Source organism: Panthera tigris, chromosome A1 (genome assembly GCF_018350195.1).
Source record: "Panthera tigris isolate Pti1 chromosome A1, P.tigris_Pti1_mat1.1, whole genome shotgun sequence".
In the NCBI taxonomy this organism is placed as follows: Eukaryota; Metazoa; Chordata; class Mammalia; order Carnivora; family Felidae; genus Panthera; species Panthera tigris.
This window is the reverse complement of record NC_056660.1, coordinates 109,580,369-109,594,106: the sequence shown is the minus strand read 5'-3', so window position 1 is coordinate 109,594,106 and position 13,738 is coordinate 109,580,369. Positions and strand designations below refer to the sequence as shown.

Here is a 13,738-nt window from a genome sequence, read left to right as displayed (position 1 = left end):
GCCAGTTCTTCCTGGCTTGTATCAGAAACCCCGGTTGCAAATGATCATCTGGCTCCTTTGAGCTTTGGGTGAGCTCAAGCCACTGGGAGTATTGGCCAGGGCTCCCGAAGAGATGCGCCCCGACCCAGGATACACCAGCTTATACAACTTGCTGGGGCCTCTGCCCCACCAATTCCCTCTACTGGGCCTTTGACGTCTCAGTGGCCTCTTCAGGGTCACCTCTCTTCCTTCACAGTACTGACTTCAGAGCCTCACTTGTGCTCAGTGACCACTCGTGGCTCCATGTCAAAGGTACAGGGTCCCTCAGGGAGGTTCTGATCTAGCTTCTGGACCCTGGGTGCAGAGCCCCGAGCACCTACCCTGTGTGGGCTCTCCTCCCCAGCCCTACTCAGGGGAGCTCACGCTCAGCCTGTTTGCAGGCTTTATTAAGGGCAAGCAGTACTGCAGTAAGCAGCTTTTACACACCCCTTTGCACATGGTGTAAGTAGGTCTGTAAGATAAGTTCTTAGAAGTGGAATGACTACCCTCTTGCACTGCTGGTGGGAATGCAAACTGGTGCAGCCGCTCTGAAAAACAGTGTGGAGGCTCCTCAAAAAATTAAAAATAGACCTACCCTATGACCCAGCAATAGCACTACTAGGAATTTACCCAAGGGATACAGGAGTGCTGATTTATAGGGGCACATGCACCCCAATGTTTAACAGCAGCATTATCAACAACAGCCAAATTATGGAAAGATCCTAAATGTCCATCAACCGATGAACTGATAAAGAAGATGTGGTTTATATATACAATGGAATACTACTTGGCAATGACAAAGAATGAAATCCGGCCATTTGCAGCAACGTGGATAGAACTGGAGGTATTATGCTAAGTGAAATAAGTCAGGCAGAGAAAGACAGATACCATGTTTTCACTTATATGTGGATCTTGAGAAACTTAAGACCATGAGCGAGAGTAAGGTGGGGGAAAAAGTTACAGAGAGGGAAGGAGGCAAACCATAAGAGACTCTTAAATACTGAGAACAAACTGAGGGTTGATGGGGGGTGAGGGAGAGGGGAAAGTGGGTGATGGGCATTGAGGAGGGCACCTGTTGGGATGAGCACTGGGTGTTGTAGGGAAACCAATGTGACAATAAATTATATAAAATAATAATAATAATAATAATAAATAAAAAATATAAATAAATAAAAGTAAAGGAAGTGGAATGACTATATCTGAGGGTGAGCATGTTTTCAGTTTGATGGATTTCACCAAATCTTCCTCCAAAAAAGCTGTACCACTTTACACTCTGCTCCAGGCATACCTTGGCAGATACGGCTAGTTTGGCTCCAACTACTGCAATAACATGAATATCCAATGAAGCAGATACTACAGTAAAATGAGTCAAATGAATTTTTTGGTCTCGGTACATATAAAAGTTATGTTTACGCTATACTATAGTCTATTAAGTAAGCAATAACATATGTCTAAAAAAAGTACATACTTAATTTAAAAATATTTTATTGCTGAAAGAATGCAAACCATCATCTGAGCTTTCATTGACTGGCAATCACTGATCACCGATCACCATAACATATATAATATTGAAAAAGTTTGAAAGACTGCAAGAATTACCACATGTGACACAGAGACACTAAATGAGTAAGTACTATTGAAAAAAAGGGCCCTAATTGACTTGTTCTACACAGAGTTGCCACAAACCTTCAATTGGTAAAGAAACACAGTATCTGTGAAGGGCAATAAAACGAGATATGCCCGTATACGGTTTTAAAACAGTGTATCCGGAGAAAATTCCTGATTGCAGGCCTTCCTGGTCCCCGAAATGAACCATGGAAGGAAATTTAATCAAATACTCCCTGGAGTGTTTCAAGGACAGCAAGAATGCCGATCGGCTGTCTGGGCTCTGAGTGTGGTTCGGGTCAGAGGAGCTGATAAGGCCTTCTCAGACCGGGGATTCATGACGGAGCATCTCCCTTGAAGGGTTGCAGGTTTCCCAGGTGCAGTTTCGAGGCAGTGTGGAACTTCAGGTTATGGCTGCAGTACAGTGTATCACCAGAGTCCCCTCCTGCCCCAGCCGGGCACACCAGGCCGATCAGGTGAGGACCCAAAGCCTGCAACCCACCAGAAGGTCCCGTAAGTCGCCACTTATCCTCATGATACCCTGGAGTCCTGGAGTCAACAGGTGTCTGCCGTCTGGGCTCTGGGGATGGACACGCTGGATACTCAGAGCACAGGCTCTGACACGAGCTTCCTGTTCCAAGTGTCTAGACACCCATGTGCGCTTGGACATTCAGGTTTGCCCCCAGGCCAAATGCTCGACATCCACACAACTGGGTCAGGATCCCCCTGATTGAATTTTGGAACCGACTGCAAAGTGAGAGGTAGCAATCCACACAAGCCCTCCCTCACTGTGACCTCAATTACAAGTTTGGGGAGTACACAAAACGACCTTCAGGCTGCATAATTTGCCAGAAGTTCTCACAGAACTCGCTGAGAGCTATTATACTCGCAGTTATGGTTTATTACAGTGGAAGAGCATAGATTAAAATCAGCCACGGGGATACCTGGCATGTTCAGCAAGGTCTCTCTATTCTGGATGGTCCAAACCCCAACTGTTCTCAACAGTATGCCATTTCTGGGATCTCCACTCCACTCACAGACTCCCGGGATATGTGATCTGCAAGGCTTGGCAGAGTCTCACCCTGAGCATCTATAAGTTAGTGTCCAGCCAGTGATTCAAGGGCCCCCCTAAGAAATTTCCTTCAAAGCCCCATCATCTCTGCTACCCCAGCTCACAAATTCTAGGTATCTCAAGAGACCTGTGTTCTGACCTCTTTTTCCATTGCTGCCGTTCTGTGAGTGCTGGTTGTCTGTGCTACGGTTTGGAAAATGCCCTCAAACAGAGAGCTGGAGAGAGTGTGGACATCATCTCATGTTTTCCTTTCTTAAAGATCAGAGACCGCGTGTTAAAATGTTGCTTCATATATTTAATCTATTTGTAGAGTTATGTTGGGTGTAAGTCTGATATCTGTTTCTCAGAATTTGAACTCCTTTATCCTCTGTTCATCGTTTCTTGTGTGGAAGCATCCGTCTGTACCATAGACTGAATGTTTATATCCCAGCAAAATTCATGTGTTCACACCTACTCCCCACTGTAAGGGTATTTGGTGGTGGGACCTGTGGGAGGTGAATAGGTCGTGAAGGTAGACCCTCATGAATGGGATTAGTGCCCTTATTAAAAGGGAGAGTCCCAGGGGCGCCTGGGTGGCTCAGTCGGTTAAGCGTCCGACTTTGGCTCAGGTCATGATCTTGCGGTTCGTGAGTTCAAGCCCCGCGTCGGGCTCTATACTGACAGCTCAGAGCCTGGAGCCTGTTTCAGATTCCATGTCTCCCTCTCTCTCTGACCCTCCCCCATTCATGCTCTGTCTCTCTCTGTCTCAAAAATAAATAAAAACGTTAAAAAAATTTTTTTAAAAAAGGGGGGAGAGTCCTGACCCCTCCCACCATCTGTGGTTACAGCAAAAAAAGAAAAAAACAACCTTCCAAGAACCAGGAAACAGGCTCTCAACAAACACCAAATCTGCCAACACCTTGGTCTTGAACTTCTGAATTTCTGGGGTTTATAAGAAAAAAAAATCAGCCAAGAGAAGAAGCCTCCCTCTGCCAACACCGCCCATGAGGCAGAATCCAGGAGGGTCCAAACGCGGCGCTTCCATTGTCCATCGGTGCAGTCACGAACGTGTCCTTTTCCCAGCGTTGCCATGTAACAGCATGCACAAAGTATCGCCAGCCAGGGAAGCTCACCCAAGCCTGGTGTCCAGAGCTTCTGTGAGAGCTTGACCACGTGTTGTTCATGTGGCTGACCTCTACCTCCTAGCCCCTGGGAGACAGAGCTGGTACTGCATGGCCAGAGCCCCCATCAGAAATCACATCGTTAGGCAGTCTAGTGGCCAAAGCCCCCAGGCGAACAAAAGCCAGACCGCTCTCTGGATAACATTACTTCTTGACTACCCTTCCCCTCATGGCTCCCTGAGAGCCAGCACAAGTGGTTAATACACCTCCATTTGTTCAGCAAACACCAGCTGAGCCACATACTGGGGACAATACGGTGGTACACAGAGAGATAAGGTGCTTCCGCTTTGGCAGTCACAATCACAGGGGAACCTGAAAATAAAAGCCAGGTCAGCCAGTGACCGCGTACTCCCTGCAATCCCAGGGAAGCCAGGAGCTCTCCCCATGGTGATTCCTCTCACTCCTGTGGCTCGCTGGCCTGGAGCTGGGAATAAGCAAGAGAACTGACCAACTTTGGGTTGCCCACACTGAACGTGACTGTCCATAGCAGCTCCACCCTACCCTAGATGTTCAGCAGCTACTTAGGGATTGCTTTAAGTTGCAGGGACTTCTTAAGAGAACTCTGAGCAGGTGCGTGCAGAGTGGCAAGAATGTCCTATAAGGGTCTGGAAGGAAGTGGCCAGCACAGAGACCGCAGTGTGGGTCAGGGTGGTCAACTACAGAGGCATGGGGGTGGGAGGGCACATGAGGGCACACGCGCATGCTCATGTGTACTGTGTGTTCACGTGGATGTTTCTGTGTGCCCACTGTGATGCATCTGGTCCTTGCTTGGTCTGGATAATGGACATGTCTGAAGCCTGGTCACCACCAAGGGGTTGCGTATTGTTCAGTGTTTGGGTCCTTTGTGTTGAAACGTTCATGCAGGAGGGACACTGGGGTGAGTGGTTCTAGGGAACAAATCGAACCAGCATGGGACAAAGATCCTCTCCTTGACTCTTTCCTCCCCAAAGAGAGCCAGGGCAGAGGGCTCCTGAGAAGGACTCCACTACTGAGAAAGGCAGGGTCGGAAAAGCTCTGAATAAATGGTTCTAAAGTGAGTCTTAACTTGTGGCGTTGACAGTATCATTAACCTAAACTCTGAAATCACCCTGGAGTCCTTGTGTTTCACATCTAGTCGCTAAATACTCAGCACTGATGGCTCATTTTCATATTACTTAGACCTGAGTCACATGTATCACTATGACAACCTCCCCCATCTACCCTCTGCTTAAATATTGTTTAATACTTAAGTCTCATTTAATTACTTTCTTTATTAAGGGCAGATACTTACAAAATAGCTTTTTAAAAGACAAAAACTATGCCTTTTAGTAAAATTGTCTCTTTCCCAAAGACAGATGTGCATCAGTACAAAGAATGGTCTAATCTGTCATCTGTTTATTTCTGGAAGGAACCTTGATTTTGCTAATACATTTTTGTGCTTCAGAACAACAACAACAAAAAAAGCCATCCATAAAAAGACAATTACAGAGATGCAATCAAGCATTGATAGCAGCATTCAGACACATCTCAAAGAACATTCAGGAGAGGAAGGATTGCAGGTTTAGTATTATGTAGCTTGTTATAAATCAATTTTTAAAGTAATTTCTTCGCATCCAATGAGGTAAATTTGATTTCAGTAGCCAGTATTCATGTTCCAGAAAACAATATGCATTTCGTTCTATGATTATATGATGCCTATTGTTTTAGCCCTGACACATTATTTTATTTATTGCCCAGTCAGCTTCTCCCCAGGGCCTAAGTCACAGGCTGGTAACGACTTAGGTGCTTGAAGGAGAGCCATAACATATCCAGCATCCCATCATGCCCTTGAAGAACTGATGCACACCCCTCAGCACCTGAGTGATCGCTCAGGAGTTGTGCCCCTGCTGCCAGTAGAAATGAGGAAAAACAGACAGAGAGGTTAAATGACGTCATTAGGGGCTCACCAGAAGTCATCAGCCGAGCCTGGCATGGCACGCATGGGCTTTTCCGTGTCTGCCTGCTGCTCTGGGTAGAGCCTTCTCTTTGGTCAATCCCAGCCTCTGTGGCTGGCCTGAAGAACACAGCATGGAGAAGGAGATGGGGTGGGGAAGCAGAGGCCACCCCATGCTGATCCCCCATGCTTGGGATCCCCCATGCTTGGGATCAGTTCTCTGCCTTCCTGCCAGCTGCCTCATTTTGACCCCATGTCTCTGAACACTCAGGTGGATGGGAAGGCAAGAGGTGGGTGCCCCAGTTTGCAAACCCAGAGAACCAGAACACAGTCCCTGCGGAAAGCCTCGCTCAGCAGCTTGTGCAATCCAGTTGCTGAATCACTACTGAGGGCCCAACAAACGCCAGGCCCCGTGCCAAGCACTGGGGGCACGGCAGGGAGCACCGTGCAGCACCAGAGTCCCTGCCCTCCCTGGGGAGCTCACATCCCAGTCGGAGGGAGACATACAAATGGTATGCTAAGTGGTAGTAAGTGCCAGAAAGAGAAAGAGAGAGAGGGAGAGAAAAGGGCAAGTGAGGGATGGGGGTGAGGGCTACAGGGAGGGCTCTCAACCCTATCTCAGCAGTTAACATTAGAGCAGACTTCAAGGAGGGGGTGCCAACCAGACTGACCGCCTTCGGGAGGACGGGACAGGATGCCTGGAGTGCGAGCAGGATGCCACAGTGCCAGTGTGGAAGGAGCAGGGGGGAGTGGAAGAAGGTGGGGATGGCAGGCCATCCCTGCAGACCCTCTAGAGCTGTGACTCGGAGAGAGGGGGGAGGGTCTGGCTGCCATGTGGAGGACAGAGCAGAGGGGAAGAAGTGGGGATCCCTGCTGTCCCCCAGGTGAGAAGATGGTGCATTGGGCCACCGGGTGCAGTGGAGGTGGTGAGAGAAAATCAGAATCTGCAGACCTTGTGAAGGAGAGCTTGCTTCCTCGCCCTATGGGGACTGGGCTTTTGTTTCATTCTCTATTTAAAAAAAATTTAATATTTATTTATTTTTGAGACAGAGAGAGACAGAGCATGAATGGGGGAGGGTCAGAGAGAGAGAGAGAGACAGAGGATCCAAAGCAGGCTCCAGGCTCTGAGCTGTCAGCACAGAGCCCAACTCAGGGCTTGAGTCCAAGAACCCCGAGATCATGACCTGAGCCGAAGTCGGATGCTTATCCAACTGAGCCACCCAGATGCCCCTTGTTTCATTTTCTGGCTTGGGAGTTTTATTTCTGAGGATTATACAAGACAATGTGTATGAAGCTTCCCAGCACAGAGCTAGGTCTTGAAGACTGTGAGCTGGTGTTATGACCAATCCATCACTTTACGGTTGATTTGTGGAAACCTTGGCCTTGGCGCGCTTCTCAGCCTGAGCAACCTGTCGTCCCCATTGACTGCACAGCCTCATCAAGGGGGCACCACAACCCGAGCCCGGCTTCAAGGGCCCTCCAGTGAGGAAGGGGTGTGGGTACAAAGGCTCAGGGAAGCAGGAGAAGGAAAGTGCCAGGGGGACCCCAGCACCAGACCCCCTGCTAGCAGCTCTGGTGTTGTTCTTTGGGATGGAGTCTGCCCTAGACCCAAGCAGGTGAGATATTCAGGGGCTCCCGAGGTAGGGACCGCACCCTACTTCCCTGCCCTCTTTTCAAGATGCCATCTTGCCACCAAGCCTCCAAGCAAAATCTATTTTCCTCCAGACTTAGGTTTTGACACACAAACAGCTTAGACTAGAAATATGTCAGCCCCAGAACTGACTAACCATTAACTTTTCATAAGCAACTCAGGTATGAACCCTTTATGACTCTGTTATGACACAGGACAAATCAGCTATCTGGTGTTTTATTTTTATTATGGAAGTGATAGGAATGGGGCTTTTTTAAGCAGAGCAATGCTTCAGAGAAAACTCACTGGGCTCTAGCAGCCCTCTCCAATATTTTACTCCATCGGGAATGCTGTTGTGTACTTTTTCCCCCCCCTGAAAATGCCTGCATCCATGATCCACCTTCCCTGCTGTGCCCTACCCCAAGCCTCTCTCTGGGCCTGCACTCCCTCACTGGGCTAATTAGCCAAAAAACATCTTGATGGGTCTCATGATGGTTGTGGTGGGGCGCCCTGGATGGTGAGCAAGGCAGAGGGTCAGCGTTTCCGGGAGCTGCTCTGCGGCTGCCCTCTGACAACCGTTTGTGCCACGGTGATTGATAGCCTTCCCTCCCTCCTGCCACCAGATTGCTTCTATGGAAAAGGGCACAGGGAATGGCAAGAGGGATGGTTTGGTGCTGGCTCTAGGAGGTCAAGGGGAGTTTTGCATATCCTGTTAATAAGACGAAGAAGTGCGCCTAGGTGGCTCAGTCGGTTAAACATTCAAGTCTTGATTTCGGTTCAGGTCTTGATCTCAGTTTGTGATTTCGAGCCCCGCATCGGGCTCTGTGCTGACAGTGCAGAGGCTGCGTGGAATTCTCTCTCTCCCTCTCTCTCTCTCTGCCCCTCCCGCATGTGTGCTCACTCTCTCTCTCAAAATAAATCAATAAACTTAAAAAAAAAAAAAAAGAAGAAAAGTAACACACCCACGTACGTCACACTTCTCACACTGGGAGAAGTATTCACGTGTGTTCTCTTGCCAGATCTCCCCAACACCCTAGGAGATGGGCAGGGCACAGGCAGATGGAGAAACCAGAGCCCAGAGGGACGAGGGGACATTTGGTCAGTGACAGAATTCAACTAAAATCCGAGTCTCCTGAGCCCTGGTGCCGGACTTCGATCACTGCACAGCCCCGTGTTCTCACCAGTAAGCCAGGACCTCCTCCGTCCTGTCAGTTCTGAGCCCCACCCCTCAAAGATGCGGAGTAGCTAAGTCCAGATCTGAATGAGGGGTGTCCCAGAAACACCCGGCAATACCACTCGCCGGCATGTCTGTATTTGGTGTCTGGCCAGGGCCCACACGGTGCCTGGTCCTGCAAGAGCAAGTGCATCGGACCCGACAGGCCCTGGGGCAGGCCCTCCTTGCCCATCGGATGCTCCTCGGGGACTCCGACCTGCCAAGGCCACCTCCTGCCCATCCTCCCCTCTACACTGGCCTAGAGGACCCCACACTGTGTGGCTGCAGAGGTCATAGAGTCTGGGCTTACTGAGTTTTTTCTTACTGAACCCCTGGCATCAGCCCCTCCTGGTTCTCTTTTATGTCCCTTCCCTAGTTTTTTGTCTGCCCTCATTTTCCTCAGGGTTCTGTTCCCCTTCTCAGGTTATCTAGGTCTCTGTAAGCTGCCTGGAAGTCTTTGGGGAAGGTGGATTTGAACCAGGGGTAGGCCAAGTCTCCCTGCAAGCCAAATCTGTTCTCCCGCCTACTTTTTTAAATAAAATTTCACTGGAGCTTAGTGGTGCTCATTAATGTATGTACTGACATGATTATCTTTGTGCTACAAGGCAGAGTTGAGTAGTTAACACAAACCCTATGGCCCACAAGGCCGAAAAGATTTGCTGTCTGTCCCTTTAAGAAAAACTTTCTCGTTTTTTTTTAATTCCAGTTAACGCACAGTGTAATATTAGTTTCAGGTGTCTAGTAGAGCAATTCGACGCTTCCATACATCACGCAGTGCTCATCACAAGTGCCCTCCTTAACCCCCATCACCTATTTCACCCATCCCCCACCCACCTCCCTTCTGGTAACCAGCCGTTTGTTCTCTATGGTTAAGAGTCTGTTCGTTGGTTTGCCTCTCTGTCTTATTTTTTCCCTTTGCTTGTTCATTTTGTGTCTTAAATTCCCCACATGAAGGAAAGCATATGGTATTTGTCTCTCGCTGACTTGTTTCACTTAGTATATATAGTCTCTAGCTCTACCCATAGTTTTGCTAATGACAAGATTTCATTCTTTATGACTGAATAATATCCCACTGGAGACGCGTGTACCACATCTATTTTATCCACTCATCAGGTGATGAACACTGGAGCTGTTTCCCTATCTTGGCTGTTGTAAATAATGCTGCTCTAAATATCAGGGTGCGTGTATCCCTTTGAATCGGTCTTCTTGTATTCTTTGGCTGAATACCTTGCCGTGAGATTGCTGGATCATAAACTACTTGTACTTTGAACTTTTTGAGGAACCTCCATGCTACTGCCCACCGTGGCTGTACCACGTTGCATTCCCACCGGCAGTGCAAGAGGGCGCCTTTTCTTCCACACCCTCAGCAGCACCTGTTGTTTTTTAGGTTGTTGATTTTAGCTCTCCTCGCGGGTGTGAGATGATACCTCATTGTAGTTTTGGTTCACATTTCCCTGATAAGTGATGCTGAGCATCTTTTCATGTGCCTGTTGGCCATCTGGATGGCTTCTCTGGAGAAATGTCTGTTCGTGCCCTCTGCCCATTTTAATTGGATTATTTGTTTTGGGGGTGTCGAGTTTTGTAAGAAATACTTGCCAGCCCTAAACAAGGCTGCCCGCCAGAGCTTCTCAGCAGGTGGGTGAGAAGCCCAGGAAACCAACCGAGCAGGCCCAGGATTAGTAGGAGGGGCAAACGAGCCCAGTGATTAGAAATTGAGGGAGTGTGTGGGGAAGGTATTCAAGCCTGGCCTCACAGGCTGAATAAGGCGTTAAGTGAGTATATCAGGTCGAGGCAAGCAACACGGAAGAGCGACTGGGTCCCCGCTGCCCGGGCCATCACAGCCCCGCCGGCAGCTCGGCTACAGTGTAGCAGGATTCTCACACAGAGTGACAGGACGCCGAGGCTTGTCTGTCCAGGAAGCAACTTGATTCGTCCTGCCGGCACGAGCTCAGTGGGTTCGTACCAAAAAAACTGAGTCTCAAGTGCAGCGGGGTGTAGCTTTTATGCAATTTCTACTTCTTTGTCTCCCATATTTGGTGACATATCGTCTGATTGGACACAGTGCAAGTTCCAGAGTCATGTTGATTGGGCCACGTTGCCTGCCTTTGTTCTCAGGAGGCCTCCACCACATTCTTGAGGGAGGGGCTCTACCACAGCAGGGTTTCTGTTTTCTTGGAAAAGTAGGAGACCTATCTATCCTTTCCGGCCTACTCAGTGCAAAGACCGACCTCCTTGTCTTCCTCGCCCTGTGCAGGACTTCGGAGAGGATGACTCCCTCTACATCACCAAGGTGACCACCATCCACATGGGCAACTACACCTGCCACGCCTCCGGCCATGAGGAGCTCTTCCAGACCCACGTCCTGCAGGTGAATGGTTAGTAAATGGCTCCATGCATGTCGTCCCTTCAAAGCGTTCCCGAAATGCTGCTCACAGCACTCCTCCCCGTCCCGTACTCTATCTTAAAGATTGTCTGAGCCCCAAGTATCTCATCCCTGTAGTAAGTAAAGGGCAGCAGTGGAGAAAGGGCAGTCTGCCGACTAGTTTCTCCGTATGGCTTCACCCGAAGCCTTCTTTGATGAGATGATCCCAGTGCAAGGGGGTGAGCTACTCAGGCAAATCACACTCAGCAGCCGGGGCTCTAGTGGAGTCCCCATAGAATGTACCGGTGCCTCAGCGACAGCCAGCTGCTGTGCTCTTGGACCCACTGAGTAGCTGACACTGTCTACAACACAACATTCCTCTCCCAGGTGGTGTTCACCCGAATCACCTGTCAAGTGGGGAGGCATTACCTCTTACACCAGGGCCTGCTTCCCGTATGCCTCCCTAAGAGGCTCAACAAGCCTCAGTTGAGACCAAGCTAAGACAGAACCTGAGCAGGCTTGGGACATTTTTATTGCTTCTCACAGACCCCCCGTGTTGCCAGGACTCCTAGAAATTGAGAAGAATAAGCCCCTCCCGATGACAACACAAGCCATTGAAATAGCCAGTGTTTTCTGAGCACTTAGGCTGGCCAAGCCCTGTGCTAACACGTCATGTGGACTTCACCAGTCAGTGTATTTTAACCCACGTTATGGATGAATCTCTAGGTAAGGTCACTTATCTTCAGCCACACCACTGGTGGCTGTCTTCCTAGACCTAGGACCATGCTTTGACCTCTGTGTCACACCACTGGATGCCCCAACCTGGCCATTTCAACCATCAACACAAGCAGGCCATCACAGTGCCGTGGTCAGCACCCCACAGAAGTTAGATTCATCCAGCCAAGCCCAGCGGGGCTCCACTTCGACCACTGAGCAGGGCGTTCAAGTATCACGGCAGTGTGGAAACTCCAAGTCTGCCCTAGATCTTTTGTGCCAGCTGGTGGCCGGGGCTTCTGCTCTGAGATAAAGTGAGCAAGGTGTTAAGAATGATTACATAATGAGGCTCCATTTCACTTACCTCTGGAATCATGGTAACAAGCCATTTAAGGACAACTGGGGTGAGCTCAGCTGGTGTCTACATTTACCCTGCGGGATGTTGTAGGATTTTTATAGCCATACATGCCTAGGCCATATCTTAGTATTTCCCTTACCCTGGGACATACTTAATTCTTTGGGGGTTTGCAGCTGTGCTTGCTGGCTTAAATCCAGGCCTACAATGAAGTCACTGGATTTCTCCAGAAATAACCCAGGGGTTCCTAGTTACAACTAGGTGAGTTAACCCAGACTAGGTTCAGAGGCCACTGTCCAGTGTAGCCAGCAGGCAGTGTCTGGGGCTCCCTGGCACCAGGGGCTGCTCCAAGGGCAGAGCACGTGCTCTGTAACAGAAAGAGGGCTTTTCCCTCTAAACCTGGCAAGGAGTGCCTGGCGTGGTACAATGTCGGTGACCGCTTGGTTGTGAAACAACTCGACATGGCTCACCCCAGGTCCCTCGGGTCCTCCGATAAACCTGGACAAGGCAAATGAAGCAGTATTCACAGATTCTTAGCCTTTTATATCCTGACCCCACTTCACAAGAACGAGGGGCTTAGTGAGCTTGAACCTCTTCTCCTTTATTTCTTACAAAAGAATCTCTGAGGAGGGGGAGGGGAGCCACCTGCCAGGGAAACCGAGTGCCTCACAGGTGAGAGCCTGTACTTGCCCTGGGCCTCTGGAAGGGACTGTGTGGTCTTAGATGACTTCATATGCTAACTGGCAAGTCCATGGTGCTAAGGGCAAGTCCATGCCCTTCTGCCCCATGTCTCCCCAGACTTGTGAGTCTGTGGTCATGATGCGGGTGAGTCTGTTAGTCACACCCAGTGCTGAATCCAAGAGCAAAGCCCAAACCCAGAAGCACCATGAGGTACCCTCAGCTCCAGCTAGAGAATGAGCCCCTCCCTCCAGATGGGAAGTAGGCTATGCAGCTGTTGATTCCCTCCCTGAACACCTCCCACCCACACCCACCGGCCCCACCATGACCTAGTCTCCACCAAAGAGGCTGCTTTTGGCCCAGGGGAGTCTACATAAAGCAAAACCAACCGCTGAGAACCAAAAGAGGCCACTTGAGATCTATTTCCTAACTGCGGAAAGATTTAAGGCTTCTCTTCCAGCGGAAACACGATCAGTAGTCAGGAGCATGCTGGGATCTTGGTGATCAGGGTTTTTTTGTCATTAAATTGACCCTTTGTGCTTGGCCCCATGACAGCCAGGTGAGGCCACTGGGGGCGGGGGTGGGGGGGCGCCTCTAGCTGCAGGAGCTCATGAAGTTCTTGGGTTGGGCTGATTCACAGCACTTGGGGGTGACGTGTGGGTCCACTAGCCAGCTCCCTCATGGAAGCACCATGCTCAAGTAGGTGGAGTTGCCTCCCAGAGACCTAAGTCCACTGCCTGCTGACCTGGAAATAAGAAGCAAGGTTTTCCGAGTGTTAGAGAAGTTAAGCTCTGTGTCAGACTGAGAGGGAAAAAAGTTGTATTTGTCTGGGAAGACAAGATGTTGAAAATAGAATGGTGTGAAAGACACAGTTAGGAAAGCAAATGCTGAATACCTGTGGTGTGGCATCCCCGTTTCATAAAGGAGGTGACTGGAGCTCAGAGGGATTCGGTGGTCTCAGGATCCCAGCCCTGCAGTTAGGAACTGCAAAGCACATCTTGACTCCAAAGCCCAGACTC

General features: G+C 49.5%; 1 protein-coding gene across 4 annotated transcripts in view; it reads left to right on the top strand.

Annotated features, from left to right (window-relative positions):
- The window catches only part of FSTL4 (follistatin like 4), a 459,649-nt gene that overhangs the window by 407,019 nt on the left and 38,892 nt on the right, over positions 1–13,738 (top strand). For all 4 annotated transcript variants that reach the window (XM_042983884.1, XM_042983866.1, XM_042983874.1 and 1 more), the window contains one exon: positions 10,865–10,985. In XM_042983884.1, the coding sequence (XP_042839818.1) occupies positions 10,865–10,985 (121 nt within the window). The remainder of the gene's footprint in view (positions 1–10,864; positions 10,986–13,738) is intronic.